The 14,577-nt window shown below is 38.3% G+C and overlaps 1 protein-coding gene across 5 annotated transcripts in view; it reads right to left on the bottom strand.

The window, feature by feature from the left end:
* Positions 1–14,577, bottom strand: part of RNF14 (ring finger protein 14) — a 42,608-nt gene that overhangs the window by 4,270 nt on the left and 23,761 nt on the right. For 2 of the 5 annotated variants that reach the window (XM_007194151.2, XM_007194149.2), the window contains exons 2-7: positions 12,106–12,275; positions 10,897–11,048; positions 7,622–8,149; positions 6,456–6,684; positions 1,261–1,433; positions 166–296 (exon numbers count right to left, since the gene is read on the bottom strand). In XM_007194151.2, coding sequence (XP_007194213.1) covers positions 166–296; positions 1,261–1,433; positions 6,456–6,684; positions 7,622–8,149; positions 10,897–11,048; positions 12,106–12,259 — 1,367 coding nt within the window. In that variant the 5' untranslated portion in view covers positions 12,260–12,275. Of the gene's footprint in view, positions 1–165; positions 297–1,260; positions 1,434–6,455; positions 6,685–7,621; positions 8,150–10,896; positions 11,049–12,105; positions 12,288–13,581; positions 13,756–14,577 lie in introns of those variants that run through there. The other 3 variants (XM_007194148.2, XM_007194150.2, XM_007194152.2) reach the window with 3 other exon arrangements.

Here is a 14,577-nt window from a genome sequence, read left to right as displayed (position 1 = left end):
AGTATATTTTCATCATAAAACTCATTTTCAAGAAAATTCATACATGGGGGAAAATATATGAGAATTCTCTAAATAAGCAAAGTACTGAAGTAAAACTTTCTGGGCTTATGGTCCACAAACCAAGTACCCAAAACTGCTGAGACTAGGAGTTCTGTGTGTACGTACCGGTTAAAACATGGGGAAGCAGTATCAGTGAAATGTTTATAAGGGTTTGCTCTGGATAGAGAACCCATGCAAATCCAGCAGAAATATTGCATACAGCCAGTACATGTCATCTTGTTACATCCATCTAATTTCTGGTGGGAAAGACAGAGAAAAATATCAAGGCTACAAAAGCAAAAGAGAAATGCACATGCCAAAATGATTTGGTACAACATTCTCCTTGTCTTCCCGCTTTTCTAATGCAGGGTGGAGATATACAGGTAACACACAATGATAACTATGAATGCCTAACTCTTTTGCATTACAAGTAAAATACAGAGAATACTTAGCAGGTGTTCCTACAATTAGATACTTAGCAAAACCTCTTCTGATAAACAGTAAATACAAACCAAACATGTATAAGTGAAACATATAGTTAGATTAATATTAAAATGTTTGGATTTAATATGTGGGATTTAAACTTTTTACATAAATCTAAGTAAACATTTGGTACCAAGTCCCCCATTCTATAAGAGCTGAGGCATGTTAGAAATGGTTAAATAGAAGGCCAGTTTCCTTAATGGAGTAACTGGGGCATCACTACCAGGGTGAGCTCAGATATGATGGATTGGAACAACAGAGTCAAATGCAAAGACATATTTCAATTTTGAAACATATTAAGATTTTGTCAAGAAGCAGTAGATGTATCTATCTTGACTCAGATGTCTCCATTTCATAAGCAGGCACTTGTAAAACAGCTATTAAATTCCAGGGTAAATAGTTCGGAGGAGAAGTCAGGCTTGATTCTTTTTTAGTCACGTAGATGAGTTAAGAGTTGACTGTAGCTCGAGTATGGCCTCTTTATAACCCACTCAATTTTGAGGTGGATATAATGTGAGAACAACTGTCACCGTATGAAAGCACTTTGAAATGGGAAGTCTACATACATTTTAGGTCAATAACAATATTTAGTAGTAAATTTACATCTTCCAAGTTAAGAAAGTTTAATAAATACCAAAATGTGTTTTCTTAATTAGTCACAAAATTAAAAGGCTTCTTGAGGAAATCGTAACATGCTTGCAATTAGGTTTGCCTCCATGTCTGTCCCCAAACCTTTACCTCGATGGGAGTCCCACAACATGGGCAGCTCTTTGAGTTCTTTTCTAGCCACTCCTTACTTTCCATCTCTTCCAGTGCCTTCTGAATCACCCTCTTACCATACCTCTGTTCCAAAAATCTTTTATTGGCCTCATCTGCTTGCAGGTACTCATTTCGTAAGTCCATTAATTTCTCTAGAAAGTGAAATGGAAAATTAACTTTTATACAACTTGTAATGCTGATTAAAAACCACTGAAATTGGCCATAACCTTTGACTACTCAATAATGCTATTCCTGGGATTTTATCATAAGGAATTAATCCAAAGTAAAGTTACATATAAAAATGGCAAACAAATTAAATGTCCAAGGGAATAATTACGTGTGGAACCACTTAAGATATAATATTTAGTTATTAAAACTTATAATTAGGATGGCTACAACTCAGTTAAAATACTCATTATGGAATTCAGAAAAAAGCATATTTAGGTTGTAACTAGGTAAAAATTACACATGCATGAAAGACAAAGAACAGACAGGAATCCTCCAAGTAAAAAAGCTGGGGCTTCCCTGGTGGCGCAGTGGTTGAGAGTCTGCCTGCCAATGCAGGGGACACGGGTTCGGGCCCTGGTCTGGGAGGATTCCACATGCCGCGGAGCGACTGGGCCCGTGAGCCACAATTGCTGAGCCTGCGCGTCTGGAGCCTGTGCTCCGCGGCGAGAGAGGCCGCGATGGTGAGGGGCCTGCGCGCCGTGGTGGGGAGTGGTCCCCACTTGCCGCAACTGGAGAAAGCCCTCGCACAGAAACGAAGACCCAACACAGCCATAAATAAATTAAAAATAAATAAAAATTAAAAAAAAAAAAAAAAAAAAAGCTGGACTTGTTAATGGTGACAGAATAACAGCTTATCTTTTTCCTTTGATTTTAACTTATTAATGTTGATATTTTTGTGCAACTAGCACAACTAGTAGTACAGTTTAAGACTGACTTATCTAAATGACACAAAGGTTGAAACAGACGCTGATTTTCTACTAAACCAGCATCATTCACCATTTGATAACAACAGGCCTACCAAATTAAACAAAAGCACCTAAGGGCAAAGACCAGCTGTTCAATTCTGTATATAAAAAGAAGCCAGTGAATAAAGTTTACCACCCACAGGAAATGAAAAGTCCCTCCTGTCAACTTTTCCCCTTAATACTCTTCAATCTGGTTTCTACTGCTTTATCACTTAATTCAAATGGAATGGGCAGCCATTCCCAAAGGCTTTAGTTGTAGACAAAGCTTTTGCTCACAATTCTATTACCTTAATTTTTCAACACAATTAATTAAAAACCTCTCTCAACAATGTTCTAGCTATTTTATTAATTTACTTTCCTCACATTATTTAGAGGTGGACATCTTCCCTCTAAATGCAGTGGACATCTTCAGGGGCGGAATTCTATCTGCACTTTTGCTTCACCTGTGAATCCTTTCTCTGTGTTGTTCATTCCCATGACTCCGTCACTTCTACTTAGATGTAGCAGACATGTAGTTTTTTATCCTGTCACTTTTATCTCCTCTACTAATTCAAAGCGTTTTTATGTTCCTAGACATCTTAAGGACAAAAGTTACTGCTCTAATGTTCTCAAAATAATAAAATTATTAGTATTTCATATATTTTGTATGGTAATATGGAATATATAGATACAGAGACTGAGAAAGAGATTCCTAATTTTGCTGAAGCCCCTAAGCCTATCTTTGATTTCTTCCCCAAACACTGTGAAACACCTGAAATGTACTTCAGCCTCTCAGTGATAAGGATACAGAAGTCTAAAGTAAAGGCTAACATTATATTCTGGTGAGTTCTCCATCCCATCTGCCTATAACCACTACAAGACTCTGCAATAGGCAACTGGAAGTACTGTATTTACTCATTCTCCTCTCAGGGTCCTTTCTTAGAGATAATGACACTCTGCTAACAATCAATAACTATAGTAATACTGGCATTACTAGTTACCATTTTGTGGTTTAAGACTTAAATATAAGACATAACACCATAAAACCTCTAGAAGAGAACATAGGCAAAACACTTCCTGACCAAGGCAATAGAAATAAAAGCAAAAATAAACAAATGTGACCTAACCTAACTTACAAGCTTCTGTACAGCAAAGGAAACCGTAAACAAAATGAAAGGACAACCTACAGGCTGGGAGAAAACATGTGCAAATGATGTAACCAACAAGGTCTTAATTTCCAAAATATACAAACAGCTCATACAACTCAACAAAAAACAAACAAACAGGGCTTCCCTGGTGGCGCAGTGGTTGAGAGTCTGCCTGCCAATGCACGGGACACGGGTTCGAGCCCTGGTCTGGGAGGATCCCATGTGCCGCGGAGCAACTGGGCCCATGAGCCACAGTTACTGAGCCTGCGCGTCTGGAGCCTGTGCTCCGCAGCGGGAGAGGCCGCGATAGTGAGGGGCCCGCGCGCCATGATGAAGAGTGGCCCCTGCTTGCCGCAGCTGGAGAGAGCCCTTGCACAGAGATGAAGACCCAACACAGCCATAAATAAATAAATAAATAAAATTAAAAAAACAAAAAACAAAAAACAACAAACAACTCAATGGAAAAATGGGCAAAACAACTAAATAGACATTTCTCCAAAGAAGACATCCAGATAACTGAAAGACATATAAAAAGAGGCTCATCACTGCTAACTATTAAAGAAACGCAAATCAAAACTATGATGAGGTACCACCTCACACCAGTCAGAATGGCTATCATTAAAAAGTCTACAGGGGAGGACTTCCCTGGTGGCGCAGTGGTTAAGAATCTGCCTGCCAATGCAGGGGACACGGGTTCAAGCCCTGGTCTGGGAAGATCCCACATGACGCAGAGTAACTAAGCCCATGTGCCACAACTACTGAGCCTTCGCTCTAGCGCGCGCAAGCCACAACTACTGAAGCCCGCGCACCCTAGAGCCCGTGCTCTGCAACAAGAGAAGCCACTGCAATGAGAAGCCCCGTGTACCGCGACGAAGAGTAGCCCCTGCTCGCCACAACTAGAGAAAGCCCGCGTGCAGCAACAATGACCCAACACAGCCAAAAATAAATAATAAATAAATTTATAAAAATAAATAAATAAATAAAAATAAAAATAAAAACTAAACTTTCAAAGAAAAAAAAGAGTCTACAGGGGACTTCCCTGGCAGTCCAGTGGTTAAGGCTCCATGCTCCCAATGCAGGGGGCATGGGCTCAATCCCTGGCCAAGGAACCAAGATCCCACATGTCATACATCAAGGCCAAAAAAAAAAAAAAACAAAAAAACAAACAAGTCTACAAATAACAAATGCTGGAGGGGGTGTGGAGAAAAGGGAACCCTCCTACATTGTTGGTGGGAACGTAAATTGGTGTAGCCACTATGGAAATCTGTATGGAGATTCCTCAAAAAACTAAAAATAAGAGTTGCCATATGATCTAGCAATCCCACTCCTGGGCATGTATCCAGACAAAACTATAATTCAAAAAGATACCTATGTTCATAGCAGCACTACTTACAATAGCCAAGACATGGAAACAACCTAAATGTCCATCGCCAGAGGAATGGATAAAGAAGATGTGGTATGTATATAGATACAACAGAATATTAGTCAGCCATAAAAAAGAATGAAATAAGGCCATTTGCGGCAACATGGATGGACTTAGAGATTATCATACTAAGTGAACTAAGTCATAAAGACAAACACCATATAATATCACTTATATGTGGAATCTAAAATATGACACAAATGAACCTAACTACAAAACAAAAACAGACTCACAGACATACAAAACAGACTTGTGGTTGACAAGGGGGAGGGGGGCTGGGGGAGGGATGGATTGGGAGGTTGGGGTTAGCAGATGCAAACTATTTTATTTATATAGAATGGATAAACGACAAGGTCCTACTGTATAGCACAGGGAACTATATTCAATATCCTGTGATAAAACATAATGGAAAAGAATATAAAAAAGAATGTATATATATGTATAACTTAATCACTTTGCTGTACAGCAGAAATTAACACATTTTAAATCAACTATATTTCAATAATTTAAATAAATAAATAAATACACAAACGAAAAAAAAAAATAGTTACCATTTTGCATTTTACATACATTAGCCCATTCTCAAACTATGGTTAAGTACCAGTTTTTTTCCCTCACTCTGTCAAGGACCAGTATTTTTGCAAAATATAATCAAATGAATTATTAGAAAAATGAGGGTAAAAAGACAAAAAATATAAGCCTAAATTTTTACTAGATTTGACTACCATAAAATTTAGTCAGTGAATAGCGATAGCAAAAATGTTATTAAACTTTCAAACACTGACTCTCAATTTCTGTATTTACCTTGTCACAGACCAGTATAACAACTGTAACAACTTTAAGTAGCACTACAATAGGTCATTTCAAACTTACAATAACCTTATGAAGTAGCTATTATCATCAGCCCTTTTAGTTTGAGAAAGACTAAGTCACCAAAGTCTAGTCAAATTGATGTCCAGGGCCTGATTCCTCAAACCTTAATCTAGATCAGAAATGGCTAACAGGTTTTACCTCCTGTGACTACCTCAATAGAGGGTGGCCTTCTGAAGCACTGTGTTGAGGAAGATTCTGAGGCCTCCCTGGGCTCATTGAGAAAGCACTTGATGACTGATCAAACATGTGTACCATGGAAACAAGAGTGATAGCTTAGATGCTCTGCATTTGCCGACCAGGATCTACATTATTCCACATTCATAGACAGAAATTACTCTGTCATTCCTTCCCTGGAATGCTCCTCCCGATATCTGCGTGGCTTGTTTCCTTACTTCCTTCAAGTCTTTACTCAAACCACTTTGCCAGCGAGGCCTCCCCTGGTTTTTCTAAATAAAATCCGAAGCCCCTTCCCCTTCAGAACACTTCATAGCCTGTCCCTGCTTTATTTCTTTTTCCCTCTTCAGCATTTACCACCATCGAATATTCTTATTTATTTTGTTTGCCTATCTCCCCCATTAGAATGTAAGTTCCATGAGGGCATTTGGTCACTGCTATATCCCCAGAACCTAGGACAGTAACTGACTCAAAAATATCTGTTGAACAAACACAGAAGAACACAATTCTTCCAAACTGAAGAATTGAAGTGATGTCTCTTTTTATTTGTGGGGGGGTGCGGGTAGAGCACTGGGATACTGAGTTCACACAGTTACAACCTACCTGCAGTCACCTTACATGGAGAAACCCCATGGTAGGTCAATCTGCATAAAGTACAGAAGGCAAAATTGCAGCTGGAACAGATGCCCATTGTGCAGCCAGGCTCCTGCATCACAGGCAGCTGGCAGGATGGGCGGGGGCAGTACACCACATCTGCCATCAGGTCCAAGGTAGACTGGAGGAGAAGGCGGTCATAACGGGCAAATAACTCTGCTTCCACTAGCTCTTTGACCTGGAGGGAAATATAAAACATCATAGGTTTGATGATTTCCCAACCAGTTCTGATCCTGAGGAGATCCTTAGGAAGCTAGTGTAAACCAGAGGCACATAAACTAAAACTCTATCTCCCTTCAAAATCAAACCAAGTATGGGAAGTCTACATCTTAACTGAGATGGTGGTTACATGGGTCTACACAGTTGTCAAAACTAAGCAGACGGTACACTTTAAATGAGTACATTTATGCCTTAATGGAGTTGACTGAAAAAAAAGGAAACCAAGCAGGCTGTCTTTAAAGTCTGTAAAACATTTGGTTAACTATTCTAAGAGATAACCCCTCCAGATCCCAACCTCACATAGACAGGGTAGTAGTTCCCCCACCTAGCAGATATACAGAGTAAATCACCAGAATTACTTTACTTTTTTAATGCTCATCCCTGCGGAGGACCACTCATTCCAAAGCCAGCAAAGGAAGCATTTACATTTGCTTAAACTAAGATCATGGCATTCTTGATGGATACAATGAAACAACTTGTGGGCTGGCTCCCAGGCCTCAGACTGCCCTGATGAGCCCTATCAAGAAGTCCCAGGGTTGCAGCTGTGGGCACCTGTGGTTCACCCCCTGCCACAGGAGGTGGGAGGCTGAGCACCACCAGGATGTGTGTCATCCTTTCTCACTGTCAAGATACACGTGGGGCATTTTGCTCAAGTCACAAGTTATTTCAGCAGGTGACCCTTAGAGAAAGCAGTTGGTACCATCACAGAAATCTTTTCTGGGACAACAATTAAATCATGTTGGTTTTTTTTTTTTAAGTTTATGAATGGATTGCACAACAATGTAAAAATAAAGTTCATCCTAATAAAAAAAAAAAAAAAAAAGAAGTTCCTGAGAAAATGTCTCCCTTTGTGAGAGAGAATTAGGGGGCAGCTGTCAGCAGAGTAAAAGAGTTACCTGACCAGGAGTGGCCACTGAAGGGCACTTGGGTTCTGGGCAGTTGAGGCACTGAACTTGGCCATCTCTGATCTGGATTTCAAAGTAGTCCTTGAGACAGGCTTTGCAGTACACATGCCTGCACTCCAAGAAGTACATGCACTCACTACCCAGCTTCTCACAGAAGCAGATATTGCACAGGAACAATTTACTATTAAAGCATTTTATCTGTTGAGCCTGATCGAAGTCCAAGATTTCCTGGATCAGACTGGACAACGATTCCACATCCTGCACGGCTCTCTCGTCCACAACTTCCTCTTGGTCTACATCAGATCCAGCAGCTCCTCCAAAATCTAGCTCTGTGTTGGAAGACACTTGAGCCATCCTCCTCTGAACTTTTTTCTGAGAACCCATCTTGAGTTCAAAAGGAGAGACAATATTCAGGTACGCTAAGGTCTCTTCTTTAAGAAACTGCATCCAGGCAAACAGGACCACGCTGCCGCGGTGCTCTTCCCACAGGTTGTCTAAGTGCTTGCACAGAGCAGACAGCTAGGGGAAAACACATGAGGATGCTGGTGAGTTTGGAAAGATGACGATGCTGTCAACTCCTGATTTCCCTTGAAATCTTTTTAAGTCAGGCCTTTCTACTTCCTAACATGATTTTTCACTTCTGTGATAAACTGTGCTGCACAACAGCATCAGTGTTCTTATCGAAGCACTTCTTAAACTATTCAGCAACAGGAGCCACAGTGGAACACAAGGTCAGAAGCTAAAAGAAGTATCATTAAGACAAGAGAAACAGCAAGACTCTACCAGATGTAGAACTAGGTTTACGTACAAGCCACTGCAATGGAGGACTTTTTCTGTTCTTTATTTTTCTTCACGTTAGTATTGCTACCTCATGCAGAAGAGATCTAGTTCTAAAATGAACTATTTCTATTCCTTGGAGTCCTAGCCCTGTAGGTACCCTACGATAATGATTAGGAAAAGAACAGTTTAAAAATACCATTCAAACCTTAAAATTAATTCTTTCAGTCGTATCAAGAAGCCACCTCGTGGGAAAGAATCACTAACAGAATCTAACCTCAGAGTCCTTGGTATTCAAATTTACAAGCTGATTTTAACTAAGCAATCTGGGCTTACACCAGATCCTGGCTAATAGAGGGAGGCAGGCTGATATTGAACCCAGACATGATTATAAGCCCTTAACATGGTTTGGCTGCCATAGGCAAAGCTCACATTTCCTAACCTAAGCAACCAAAGTTTAAACTACTTTGACTTTTCCTCCTTAAAACTGGTCTGTTCAATTTGAAAGGCAAATATAGGAAGATTTTCCATTAGAAATGTAAAATATTTTTAAGTAGAGCTCAGGAATCATAAGCAGCTTTTCTTTTTAAGGTAAACATCAAAAAATAAGCCTTCCAGATGTAAATAAATTTTGTAAATTTGAATACCAACTGAAAAAGGACCACATTCTCTCTTCCTTACGCTGCGTAGTGCTATTCACTAAACCCTATACAGGCACAAAATTAAACACTTACTGACTACTTCAAGACTGGACAACTAATGCTTTTATACATTTGCATGACTATGGTTATATGATCAACCAGAAACCTGATGAAATCTTTAAAATGTAATAAATACTAAAAGGGAAGCCTTGTTCGTGAGTATTGTTTGAGCTACCAAGTCCAGTGAAGAAGCCATTCTCCTCCATCCTCTTTTCTTCTCTAGTCCCTTCTCAAAAGAGGCATCTGGGATGTACAGAAATGTGAGGAATAAGGGAGGCAGAAAGAGAAGAGCATGCGAGAGATTGTGTATATATATTGGAAGAGGAATAATGGAAAATACTAGAAAACTAAACCCACTTCTATCTACCAACCAAATTCAGTGAGGGACAGGTACATGAATCAACTTCACTATCAACAGGTGAAATTCATACTGCCAAGGAATCAGGGCCCAGTAACAAACAAGAATTGAAGGAAGAAGGAACATAGAACAATTAAAATGTCAATTATATGGACAAAAATTTATTTGATAGAGAACCCTACTGTAATTTTAGCTGTGTAACATAAAATAATGAATAACCCTCTTCTCCCCACACCCTAAAAGCCAGCATTAAGTAGATGCTATTTGGCTGGAATCTGAAACTGTATACGTGCAAACATGCATGGACATAAAAGTATCACGAGCTCTCTGGAGAAATGGGACTATAAATATCTAGATAATTCAGTCAACTCTCAGTGATCTAAATGTCAAACATCTTTGATATTCTTGGGCAAATCATCCACTGTCTTGCATGTGGTGCCTCTGACACAGATATTAAAATGTAAGGTAAAATTCCTTTTTATTCTACATGTATTATTCTTTTTTAAAGTTTAATTTTGTTTTAAAACTGTAAGTTCAATTTTACAAAAGCACTCTCATCTAAAGATTAGATTGGTGATGAGCAGGGGTGGGAATGAAAATTACATGATCAAAAAGGAAAAACTGACAGCTGTTCCTTGAGGTCAAGTAACTCTGACAGTTTTGTCTTAATACATCAGCCTATCAATCTTCATCATGACTTCTAGAAAAATAACTGCTACTGATCCATTATCTATCCCAGAATACATTATATTAGCTTCAAGCCATACTTATGTCTCAATCAAGAGTTGAGGTTGTTACTAGAAAAAGATACATAACCCAGAGGAAATGAAGATCATAATATAAGATCTCAAGCCTTAATGAGATATCTACAGGAATCATACACATTTCTATTTGTGTGCATTCACACCTATGGGAGAGTAGTCAACAACTCTGTTATTAATATACAGACTTTTAAGAATAAAAGCACTCTTATGTTTTCTTAGGAAATATTTATTATAACTACGTTAGCTCAATTTTAGTCCTCCTAATTACAATTAAATCTTTCATTTAAGGAATGGATAAGAAACTAAAAAAAATAAAAAGCAATACCAACATCTAAGGAAAATGAGGAGGACCTTATAGTATCCATTGCAATACAGGTTAAATAGGAAAATAGCAAGACAAGGAGAGAAACAATATACTTGATTAAAAATTACTCCTACTGCAATTCAAAATGATTAATTGTTCTAATTACGCCATTCTTTTCTAAAACACCAAACATTTTCAATTTATTAACATTACAATTCATGAAGGCAAGGGAAAAAAAAATTACAAAATCAAACCCATTTGTTCTTCATGCACTGAATTCAAGATCATCAAGGTAGTGTTCAATTAAAGATGATTTTTAAGTTTCTAAAAATGGATAAGAGAAATTAAGTTTCGGGTCTAACCTGAGTTGGTGACAGCCATTTGCCACTAAGTGTGAATGAAGGTGGGGCGGAGGATGGATAATCTGGTGGCAGTTCAAAGTTCAGCACAAGTGGAGGCAGAAAGCAAATGGTGTATTCAAAGCCACTATTCTGGAGACACTCATTTGAATTGCCTGAACCAAAAACAAAGATTAGAAAGGATCAGTTGGTCAACACTTGAGTGTCCGTTACTGTTGAGCAGTGCTCAAGAAAAACGTAATGCTTTAGCTGAGGGGATAAAAACCCTCCCCCAAAGCACCTTCTATTCCCTAATGTACTTCGTAGCTGCCACCTTAAAAAAAAAAAATCTTGTAAGCCCTTAAAAAAATCTACTAAGCATCATGAAATTTAAAATGAAGATACACAACTGATTCTTGTATACACTTTTGAGTATAATTCCTAACACTAATGACAAGTAATACACAATGTTTTCTTTTGTTGTTGTTTTACAGTAGATGATTAAAGACACAATCTAGAGAAAAGGACGTTTATTTCTATCAAAGAGCCATGACCTACTTAGACCAGCATGTGCCAACTACCCATGAATCATAGTTGGGAGAATTTGTGCCAATACCAGGATCTCTTGAGGGCAAGATACAACACACAACACTCTCACAATCAAAGTTTCATTTTCAGTTATCACACTTACTTTGTTTACTCAAAGCCTTTATAGTAGAAACATTTTGAGAAAGTGTTCACAGATGACATCTGGTACATTAGTATCTAAAGTACCAGTTTTCAACTTTTTTCTAAAGCAGAAGGTCACAGAGTAGCAGCAAGTGTCATGTGTTTATGGTGGTTGAAAAGATTCTGGAAACCAAATAGTATTAACAACCACCATGGTACTTTAAATCTTTCCAAGTGTTTTCACATATATTATTTCATTTTCTCTTTTATTATCCCTATTTAACAGCCAATGACTCATGGCTAATGAACTGCTAGTTAGACGATTAGGATGCATGAAATATGCAGGATAATATCCTAATTCAGTGATCAAAAACGCAGAATCAAATTGAAAATTGTTCACCCCCAGCTCAATTTTCAATTAAAAGAGAAACAGGCATTAAATCTGTAATACTACCATATATCACTAATGCCTATAAACACAAGATGATAAATAATTTAGGGTACACTAAGAAACTGAGAATAACCTTTATTTAGAAAAATCTGTTTAAGAGAATATTAACTAACCGCTCACAAATATCTTGAAATTTTGTGGTAAGTCCAAATAGATCCTGGTTTCTCCACCTTGGACAGACTCTGCTTTTCTAAATTCATCTCCATCATAAATACTCGCCAGGGCCAGCAATTCATCCTCCTGAGCTTCTCGGTCTTCTGACGACATCTAATTTTCTGAGGAGCTGAAGACAATCATTCAAGTCAGTTAAGAACAGAAAAGGCACAGAGTTTGGAAAAGTCTAGTGGCACTGGCCACGCCCCCCCCACCCCCCAAAAAGAAAGTTCCTCAAAAACAACTGCAAAGAATTAATCAATATTCTCACTTTTCTGTCAAACTAAAAATGACAGGCATATCTAATATTCCAGTAGCTCTGCAACAGTAACAGCCTTTTCCAAAAAGGACAGTTGTGGTTCTTTTAATTGCTGACTTTATCAGTTAGGTATGATTTAAGAAAAAAAGCACAATCAAAAAAATCACAAGTTAGTCTGACTTGCCCACTGAACTTAGGAAAATGCCTTGCTCATAAAAGTAGTCAAAGTATACTTGATATGCTTCTTAAAAATAAATGAATTTTTTAAATCCACAGCAATCTCTAGGACAGGTTTTCTCAATCTCAGCGCTACTGACATTTTGGAACAAACAATTGTTGTGGGAGGTTATCTTGTGCATTAGAGGATGTATATCAGCATCCCTGGCTTCAACCTACTAGATACCAATAGCATCCCTTTTCCTCAAGAGCTGTGACAGTCACAAATATCGCCAGACACAGCCAAATATCCCCCCCTTGCATGGGGGAGGCGGAAGAAAATTGCTCCCAGTTGAGACCACCCTACTCTAGAGAATGTTACACGGACAGGTACTATGTAAGACAGATAACTGAGGAAGTAGCAAAATAACATTAAATTTTTGAAACAATGATGAATTTTGTCAAATCAATTTTAACATTTATCATTTTTTAAGGTAACACCAACAGTGAAAATATGCTACAATTAAACTGTACAATGCTTTTTTTTTTCTTTCATTTTCTTCAAGCCTGTTGGGAACCCGCAACAGTTTGTGTGTAACAGACGTTACAGTGGGGAGAAGCCAGGGCCCAGACAATGCTTTTTAATCGCAGCAACTGAAAGATACACCACACCATCAGATAATTTAAATGTGCAAAAAATATGTAGTGAGAATCTATGAAAATTACTTTAATAAAACAACCACCAAAAATTACCATTCTATCAATTAAAATATTGGACTATAACTGCATTTGCAAATATGCTCCCTCTTGGCTGAAATATTTTTCTAAATTGAAATGCACAGAATTGAAAAGTTAGGACATGGTTTTTCACATTATACAAGGTGACACTACAAAACTTAGACAAGTTCATTTAAAATGATTCCATTTTCAAAAAGTACGTTTTTCCAGCAGATGATAACGGTTCTGCTTAAGCTGTGTCCCTAAGACACAGTGACATATTCTATTCGAGGTCAGTTAGTACCTGTTAATAACAACCAGAAGAAAAGGATATTAGCACTGCAGTCCGTATTTCAGCTCAGTTTGGAACTCATGCAGATCTCATTTATTCTCCAGATGATGGAGATGAGACTGCTGAAGCTGGATAAGAGGCCAAGATGTGGAACTCATACTAGGTATACTACAGAAATCCTGCCAACTGCAGAAAAAAAATACAAAAGATGGTGTTAGGACCCTCTTCAAATTTAAATTCTGAATTTCCGTTACCATCACTTAAATCAAACACATCCTAACACACAGTCAATCCTAATCTACAGCTGCATATTACTCTCCTAGGTCAGCCTAACTGAGGCACATGGTTGAACGGACATTTGCATGTCCCCAGTAATAAGAGCGCCCTTCTTATCTGACTGCCTTCAGCCCCAGGAGGAGCTGAGGAGAAACACCGAGGTCATACGAGAGGACAGTACAGCATGCTCCCATAACAAACGACTTCCTGCGGTTTTCTTGATTTTGTTTTTCCTTTCCTCTTCTGCTTCCTCTATTCCTTCACTTCCTATCCCCCTCCAGTTTGTCCTCTTGCCTGCTAATGAATTAATCCTGCTAGGGACACTCAACATTAGGTTAATTTAAGCAAGACAGCAGGATATTTAAAAACAAAACAATAAAAGCGCACACGCACACGCACACACACACATACACACTTTTAAGTCCTATTCTAAATGCTTTACCAGGCTTCTTAACTGGGAATGAAGGAGAAGGGGAGAGTGGTCCATAGATAGGTTTTAGAGAATCCTATGAACATCCTAATATAATATGCAAAAAATATGATATAAAACCATAATTTTAAAACCAGATTCTCAGATGTGTGACTCCCAAATAAGCTAAGAATGAAATTCAGGATTAATTTACATTTACTGAGTAGTATTACTATGTACTATACTGTCTTTTCACATTACTTAATTGCAAACAATTTTACCAGGTGTAGTACATGGTGATAATGTAATTAAGCTTTTTGTTT

Source organism: Balaenoptera acutorostrata, chromosome 2 (genome assembly GCF_949987535.1).
Source record: "Balaenoptera acutorostrata chromosome 2, mBalAcu1.1, whole genome shotgun sequence".
Taxonomy (NCBI): Eukaryota; Metazoa; Chordata; class Mammalia; order Artiodactyla; family Balaenopteridae; genus Balaenoptera; species Balaenoptera acutorostrata.
The sequence above is the reverse complement of the archived record's forward strand: the minus strand, read 5'-3'. Positions and strand labels throughout refer to the sequence as shown.